Raw genomic sequence first — 8,829 nt, 5'->3', positions numbered from 1 at the left:
GATGAGGGACCAAAAGATTATCAGTGAACTTGGAGCTGAGAAGGACAGTTTTTGAGCCTCAAGAAGCAACAAAAACTGAAGAGAAGCAAGAAAACCTCTAAAACAACTAGCAAAAAGTGTCCAGGTAAGTTCTGAACCATTTCAAGACCTCAAAATGCATCTCATGTTTTAGACACACAAAAAAACAGGGCAGTACGGTGATGCAGTGGTTAGTGCTGCATCTTCACAGAGAAGAGATCTTAGTTCTTAACCAAGCGCTTCTTTCTGTGGAGTTTGTATGTTCTCTCAGTGTTAGTGGGGATGTCCTCTGGGTGCTCCAGTTCCCCCAAAATTTCCAAAATCATGTAAATTGGGGCTATTGTAAATGTAAATTGTCCTCAAAAAAGGTAGCACTAATTTCTGGAAAAGTTGAATTTGCAAACCGTTCGGATTGGAGAAACATAAAAAGAGTAATATCCAGTGAGAGTTGAACTCTCCAAAGGTTGCCCTTTGTCACAAATTTCTAGGAGCCGTCAAGGTGTTGATGGGATCCATTTTGGTGGACTTAGGATCGCGTCTGCAAAAAGAATTTCATCTGTTAAGTGTGGTAAAAGGAACAGGTACAAGTTAAATATATGGACATGTTGGTAATTTTTTTTTGCTTTCGTTCATTAAATGCAGTAGTTAAGCTGATTATGCAAAATGGTTCTCCACCTCTGAGAAAAACTGGGCTACAAATTGACACTCTTGTTTTTTTTTCTCTCTCTCTCTCTCTCTTTGAAAACCTGACTATAATTTTTCTTGGCAGCATAGTAAAGAATCCTAACGAGACAGTGACATTTGTATTCACACAATTTTATGGGTTAAAAGCTACACACACACACACAAAACATTACAAAGGATTAGGTGTTGGCAAATAATACAGTCCTCGTTTGACTTGTCTAAGAACAACAGCTTCTTTTAAAGGCGTGGAAATGGTAAGGAAACATTAAAATAGCTCTTTTAGTATTTTCACAAATCACAAACTATTATTAAGCAGGCTGGATTTACCTTCATAACCAGTTTGCATTTGATTGTATCGCTGCTCTGCTTTGATGCTGATTCCAAGCTGTACTGCTGGAAGAACATGGGTGAGAACAGGAAGCAGCCATATGCCGAATGAGAAGAATTGACTGATCTCAGTGCCAGCTTTGGAACGAGAGACAAAGACAACATGATGAGGACAAAATGCGAAACTCATCTAAAATAACCTGAAAGGAAAACTGGTCAGAAATGGTCTAGGGAATGCATACTGCATTATGTAAAACTCCCCCATACTACACTTTTTAGGAATATATTAAGTAAACCTCAAGTTTTAACCTAGTTTTAGTTAGTATTTCTCACCCCTTTCACCATGGGGTCCAGCCAAAGCTCATTTCCAATCCGTGACAGAGCATGGATAGCCTTACCAAGGGCTGTGAAACAAACGCCAACACAGTTTATAGTTAGCAGCACTACACTCCCATACATTTTTATAAAAAAATTTAAAAAAATCACAATTTTAACGCCTTTTCTGTCTTTAACGACCCCCAGCAACTGCGATATTCAGATACGTGATTAAGATACAACTTTAGCAAAGTTAAGTTCAACTTCGCCAGCTTATGCTTAAATAAAATTATTGAAAATTCCTGTTGAAGTAAGTTATTTAAAAAAAAAAATTAAAGAAAATTTCCGCGTTATTACAACCTTTCACAGAGTACCCTTCAATGACGCAGTTCATAGTAACGAACAGATAAGCTAACTGGCTAACTATTTCTAAAAGCGTGAAGACAAAGAGGCGCGTGAATCACAGAACGTGCACCGTAGACAGCCTACATCTGAAAAACAAACTGAAAAATGTACTTACTGTAGCCACAAACCCAATAACGACAGTGACTGCAGAAGACGCTCATATTTTAGATTAAACACACATTAACTCTATATCTTAGCATTACAGTTTAAGTTTAGCCTGTAGCATAATTTTAAACTGAATAACATTGAAAGAGACCAGGGAAATCTGTGGCTTAAATTTATGGGTTTTATTAACACAAATCAATAACACCACCCACTACTATGCATCATAAACAAAGTGTGTTAAATTCTAGTATTTGTCATCTGTTCAGTTTTTGGAACAGAAGAATGGAGACAGCTCTGAATCACCAATACAGTTGATAAAGCAAAGGTAGAAGTGTAATTTAAGACATCAAGACATCAAAATGCAGGATTATCATGATATCTTTTGTAGAGGTTATTAATCTGAAAACAGCACCTTTCATACTTCTGGAACTTAAAATTTTATTGTATTTTATTGGTATTTCACATTATACAATTTTAAAGTGAAAGAAAAAGATGTTTGAGTAAAACCCTGAAAAGTAGGCCATCCATGTACAGATAAATCTCAAAATATTAGAATGTCCTGAAAAATTACATTATGGAAATATATTCCTACATATATAGTCCTATATACAAATATAGGAATAATTAATTTAGATATACAATGCAAATAAAATCAAATAAAAATAATTTAAGTACCATTTTAAGTGATTATAACTTTAATAAAAATCTAAATATAACAATAGACCAGTTAAACTCTTCCATTTTTATCTAAACAGCGGTTTACATGTGGGGATACAGCAAACTAGTCCTTTGTGACTTGGAGGTTTGAGCGTCACATTTTAAGTCAGTCTACAAATACATATTTGACTCACCCTCTGCACATCTGTTAGATTCAGCAGAGATGCAAATGAACTTAATGAGAAATCGGTTTCAAATACTAGAGAACTTACATTAACCCAACTGCTGCTGGGTCACCTTATCAAAATGCCACCAGACTTGTTTTTTAAACAGATGTTTCTTTTTCCAGGTGCCTCACAAATGCAACTTGCTTCCTCATCATAAGAAACAATCCCAACAATTCCCATCAGAGGCCGTCGATATCTGCTCCTGAAACGTGACTCTTTAACTAGCTTCCAATTGCCAAGCGGAGATGTGACATGCTTTCACCCCCGAATGTGTTCGCATTCCTAATGTGAAGCAAAAAGTACCACATGGGCCACTCGGTTTACACACTTTATTGAGCAACATGTCCAATATACATTGCATTGACACAAAATGGAACAAAACACTAAAAAAGAAAGAAAGAAAAAGAAAAAAAAAATCAAACAGCAACCTACAAGAAACAAATAGCGGCGCCCTCGGTGGATTACCTGGACACATTACCATTTTCAGAGGGTATTGCTTAATGACGTTTCAAAACGCACCGCATCCGTGCCAATACAGTGAACACCGGTCAGAGGAGGTCATGGTGGGTCGGAAAGGTTCTCAAGTGAAAATGGTAATGTCGACAGCAGTGATGTGACCATTATGTCTGTATATACGTATGAACTGTACATGTCACGAGTGGCCAGAGCGCACCAACAGAGGTTTCCTATTTTAAACATAACCTTAACTCCTTGACGTCTGGTCAGCTGTCTGAAGTGTTCCTCACAGCGGATGTTAATCAGTCTGTTACCAACCAGAATATGATTTTTGAAGTTTTTTTTTTCTAGGTTGTGCTCAGTGAAATATGGAGAACGTGTCTAAACTTTACTGGATTTTAACGTCTCCAATCATGGAACCCAACAATGTTCCATGACAATAGAAACTTTAGACAGAAGAAAGAAAAGGAGATTTATTCAAGAATCTAAATCCAGAGGTGAATGTGATTTAATCTGAACACTAATAAAACCAAAAGCTTCGTGTAAAAACATAACCACTAATCCAACAGAACAATGGAACCTCTAAAATCACGAGCCTTTCCTCAACCGATCAAGAACTTGACCATAAACCCGCTCAAATTAGCTGTGTGTCAAACATGAGGTAAGAACCAGTTCACCACATGTAGAATATTCACAATCTAAGCTGCTTCTTTTTAAAAAAAAATCTGGCCATGATTTATTCCAAATCTGAGTTTACGATCACTCACGGACGATTCTAGGGATCCACCTTACTGACTGCTAATCGACACCTTCATGAAGCCTGATCCTGAGAAGTTGGCACAAACCTTCCTGTACCATCTGATACACCTCAACGAGTTAACATATCATTAAAAAGAATAACTCAAATTAATGTGTAGGTTGTACAACAAAAAAAAATCCCAGCAAAGAATGAACAACAATAGAGCTATCTAAACAGACTATGCACATTGGAGGGGCATGGCTTTGAACATCTCTAACACGCGCCGGTATTAGAAGAAAAACACCATCGGGAGGCAGTTTCTCAGGAAACGCGTAAAAACCCCAAAGGTCGCACGAAAACTTCTCCTGTTTTTTTAAACAAAGATCCAACTGTGAAAAAGTGACGCCAAACAAAAAGGCAACGGTGATTCGACAACGGGTTGGAAGAAAATAAACCACACCCACTAACAAAACGTGTCGGGTCGACGACAATCGGGCCGGGGTTGGTGAAAGGAGGACGAACGGGCGGCCTAATGAGGACAGGCTTTTGTTTTCGGTCTACACAATCTAAATTGCATAAGAAACCTGGTATAAAGTAGAAACTGTTCAGCAGCAGATAAAAAAGCAAGTTCATTTACAGTAGTGACATATCTTACATCATTCTTTTTTCTTTTTCCCAAAATAAATTAAATTAAATATACAATTCCAGGTAGGAAACAGGATAATTTCGCTGGTAGTGTTCTCAAATTGGCTCAACTGGCAGACCATTCACAGAAACGTGGTTGGGGCCCAACCGAATCCTTTGACTGGCAAAACAAAGGGTGCAAAAGCCTTTTTGCTGAAGTTTTCCCGCTGAAGGCATTTCCTTTAACTGCACAGAAGCAATTGTTAAAGAGATTATTATTACTTTTCGATGTCATGGTTTATGCAAGAGTCGTGCTAAACTGTTAGCTCACCCTGGAATTTACAGCAGACCCCCCTAATCAAACGCCATCTCTTGACTTTTCCTTACGCAGCGAGCCACCTTCTTCTTGAATTCTCCGTTAGGATCCTCCCTCCATTCTTTCTGTGGGAGCAACATTGCATTATTGAAACGACAAGGCATCAGTCCTCCTTAACGACAGAGATCATGAGATTTTGAAGACAAATACCGATGCGGGGGACAGCGGGAAGGAAACGTAGCGCGACTCACCGCAGCATCCACGTTAGCTGGTGAATCGCTGTTTGGGTCTGCGAGCATGGAGATAACGCTGATCATGATTGTCTCTACGGTGTGGATCGGAAGCCAGCGCTCCTCTGGCTTTTCGTAACCAAACTTGTCTTCTCCTGGCTCGTGCAGAATTGAGATGCAAACGTCCCCGTTCTTTGCAACTGTGAGGGAGCAAGAGATGAGAACTGTTAAAGCTGTAGTATGTAACTTTTATTTTAAAATATTATCTTTTTTTATGTATTTGTTAAAACTGTCACCATGTCATGACAGCATAACATGAGAAGGACAATCTGTAAAAAAGTCGATCTCCTCCACCTCCTCCCTGAGTTATTACTGCTGTCTAAAGAAATGCACTGCTCCCGACCAAAGACAACCAATCGGAGCCAGGAGGAGTGTCTCAGTGCCATCAATCAACCTTATGCACTCACTACTAAATGTGCTAATGGTACAGAAACAACTTACAGTTACATGAAAACCATTTACACACCGTCATTTGTGGTCATGCTTCCTAACGTAAGGATTCACAACAGGATATGCTAACTGCAGAGCAGCAGAGCAAAAGGGGCGGGACAAAAGGGGGATGAGCAGAGCTACAACCTGCCTCCTGGCTCTGATTGGTTGTTTCTATCTAGATGTGGGAGAAGACTGAGGAGCTAGATTTGTTTTTAACATATTACTTGTCTAATACCATACTGTCTCAAAATGGTGACAATTTCAACAAATATGAAATAAAAAAATAAGGATTACACACTGCAGCTTTAAATAAAGAAAACAGATTGGATCTTTAGCCACAAACCACACAATAATATCTTGAGAAATGTCTTTACCATTTGGATGCCAAATTTCTGTGATGAATTTCATCTTTGGTGGCCGTAGCGGATAATCATAGGGAAAGGTTAGGTATGCCTTGAAAAATCCTCCTTCACTGCAAAACGAAAGGAAAAAAAGAAATGTAAAATAAATACTTATGTCAGATCCTCCCCACCCCCCATTTAAATATTTTCTCACTTACAAAAGAGTATCTTGTGGACCAATTATCACAACTTCCCACTTGTATATGTCGTCATCGTCTATCAGACCAGCTGAAAAGCCCTCCACTGGGTTCTTGTTGAGCTCTGGCAGGAGATGGAAAAGTTTAGTTTTGAAAAGAGTCCGCAAAAAGATAACAGTAAACTTGTATGGCTTTACTACAAAAGTTTAAAAAGAAGATTTTATCACAGCCGAGCATTAATTTCACACCACACCAAACTCTTTCAAAATGATATTCAGCTTGTGAATGCTAAATATGGATGTCATGATAATTTGGTTAAAGACTTTAATTGACTCTGCTAGATTATCAGTAGGTCAGATATGGACAAAACAGATTTTTTTTTCCTCATTAAATGCATCAAAACTACTTAAAATTAAATTTGGCAAGTCAGATCTTAAAGGGAACCTTGAAGGAAGAGCATCAAACATCCGACAAATATTAAGAAATATTAAAAATGTTAATCAGTGTTGAGGTAATATACAGATGTGCACAGTAGTGAAGAGATCTACGTCAACTCATTGATTGATACAGTAAAATTTAGGGGTGCACTGATTGCAGTTTTCTGGCTGATTACCGATCTTTTAAAAAGCCTAGCTTACCGATTCCGATTTTGGTCGATACCAACTTTTTGTCTGAAATGTTGCTCAATATATCAAGAAATTTGCCGAATTGGCAACAATGGGGTGACTATTGTTAACTGTAAATGTACAGACATGACCTGGACGGCAGGTTTGTCAAACCTCTCTAATGGGAGAAAAGAAAAACACAGTGGTTGGTTTTTAGGCCTTTCCTGAGGTTGATAACATCGATGGATAAGATCGGCTTCACATGTAACAATCGGTCGATCACCTTTCTCCCAAAATTAAGGAAACTGGCACAGATAAATCGGTGCACCACTAGTAAAATTATAATGAAAGTATATCTTGACATATTGGGCAATGAGGGAAAAATACATCAGCCCTTAAAAATGATGTTAGTTTGATTTAAACCCCATTTCTGTAAGCTCTGCAAAAATATAGCAGAAATAGCCCTCCACCCCCAACTAGAAATTAAATTAGTATCCTATTGATCTATAAACCTTGCCCTGAGTACCCTATAGTTGAAACAGAGTTTAAACAGCCTGCTAACTGATGAGAAATGTAGATGTTTTTTTTTCTATAGATGTTACCCAGCTCCATTTCAGCAGAGATCCAAATATTCGGCATCATCATAAAAAATAAAAAAAATCACATGCCCTTGCAAATAAACTGGTTACAATTCCAAGCGTCAAACTAATAGATTTAACAGCATCACAGACTAATACATGGAATATGACCTTAAATATGTAAAATAAGAGTGTGTATTGATTTCTACTAATTGTTTACAGATATAATAACGTGTGCCCCGATAGAAGGATCGGAGTACTTGCAACTATAATTAGCCTTATTAGTGATCAAGGCATGAGATGTTCTTGGATTGATTATTCCTTTGTTCTATCTGACAACTAATACCAAACTAGCTAACAGCTAGCAGGGTTCTCGGTACGAGTATGTACTAGTTTAGGTGGTTATTTTGTCATTTTTAGTTCTACATTTATGTGTTGAATCGTAAAAGTGATTAGCTAACCAAAGCAGCTTAGCAACACGCTGAGGTGTATTGATAAAGGCACCCTTCATGCTGCTGTGTTAGCTCCCCGAGCTCAGTCCTATGGCGTAAACAGCGTTCCTTGTAGCTTACAGAAAAGCTAACGTTAGCGTAGCGGTTACACACATAACCTTTGTTTCGTCGTCAAGAGTAATGGTTATATTACCTGCTAATTGTTTTCGAAGAAGTAATGCTGATTGTTCGGTCATGGTACGCGAACGGACCCGAGGGAAAACACTGTCTGTAGACAAACACCTTCGGAAAACCAGAGCTAAAACTGGGACAGAAACGAGGCGCTGCGCTGCCAACTGCTGGCTATTTAGACATAACATTCATCTGCTGGATGGGAAGTGTGCGCATGCGCATCTTTATATGCCCAGAAAACAATGTTTTCTCAAAAATGTACAAGTTCTTGTCTGAAAGCGTGTTTTCTGCACATCCTAAACCAGCTCTCTTAAACCTTTCCCACTCTTGATTAGTATGACACATGGTGCAGGTTTTGACAGAGGGATTAGCATTGTTCATCATTTTCATATTTTTGGCTTTTTGCATTTACTGTTGGGTACAAAAATAAGGGAATTTTAACTCAACACGGGATAAAATATGGATAGTAGAATATATAATTATATTCTCGCGAGGAGTTAAAATTCACTTATTTTGTACTTACAACTAAACGTGTACTTTGGAATTAATTTTGTTAGACATGTTACCAAATAAACATAGATATCATACATAATAAAAATAGGATACAGAAAATTATATCGAATTTCTTTCGAAGCGTTTTACATATTAGCTAATGTCTTTCGCTCAAAAATCTAACGATTTTCAGATGCGTTTAAATCTATCGGAACGATCACAAAAAACCTCAACTCCTTTACTAAAGCATTAATAAAAACACAAAACCTTAAAACTTTAAGAAAACGGTAGTAAAGTAAAGTCATTAAAAATAGTTTGCAAACTGCAGTCAACAAAATACTTAGGACGTTATGTATTATTTTTGCGGCTGTAGAAAAAGACGAGCTACTGAGGTGTAC

At 37.8% G+C, this 8,829-nt stretch overlaps 2 protein-coding genes across 5 annotated transcripts in view; both read right to left on the bottom strand.

The window, feature by feature from the left end:
• rad9b (RAD9 checkpoint clamp component B) overlaps positions 1-1,886 on the bottom strand; it is a 16,157-nt gene extending 14,271 nt beyond the window's left edge. Inside the window, exons 1-3 of one of the 4 annotated variants that reach the window (XM_016661077.1) lie at positions 1,705-1,886; positions 1,363-1,433; positions 1,030-1,167 (exon numbers count right to left, since the gene is read on the bottom strand). In XM_016661077.1, coding sequence (XP_016516563.1) covers positions 1,030-1,167; positions 1,363-1,433; positions 1,705-1,738 — 243 coding nt within the window. In that variant the 5' untranslated portion in view covers positions 1,739-1,886. Of the gene's footprint in view, positions 1-1,029; positions 1,168-1,362; positions 1,518-1,704 lie in introns of those variants that run through there. The other 3 variants (XM_016661078.1, XM_016661075.1, XM_016661076.1) reach the window with 3 other exon arrangements.
• Positions 1,887-3,053: 1,167 nt separating this feature from the next.
• On the bottom strand, positions 3,054-8,152 carry LOC103152401 (ubiquitin-conjugating enzyme E2 G1-like). The gene is made up of 6 exons (XM_007572843.2): positions 7,962-8,152; positions 6,155-6,257; positions 5,970-6,067; positions 5,125-5,303; positions 4,889-4,998; positions 3,054-4,803 (listed from the first exon to the last, which is right to left on the bottom strand). Exons 1-5 carry the CDS (start codon positions 8,125-8,127, stop codon positions 4,912-4,914), a joined length of 633 nt encoding a protein of 210 aa, XP_007572905.1. The 5' UTR covers positions 8,128-8,152; the 3' UTR covers positions 3,054-4,803; positions 4,889-4,911.
• Between the last annotated feature and the right edge of the window lie 677 nt (positions 8,153-8,829).

The sequence above is a fragment of the Poecilia formosa genome, unplaced genomic scaffold, assembly GCF_000485575.1.
Source record: "Poecilia formosa unplaced genomic scaffold, Poecilia_formosa-5.1.2 Scaffold309, whole genome shotgun sequence".
Taxonomy (NCBI): Eukaryota; Metazoa; Chordata; class Actinopteri; order Cyprinodontiformes; family Poeciliidae; genus Poecilia; species Poecilia formosa.
This window is presented reverse-complemented; position numbering and strand designations above follow the sequence as displayed.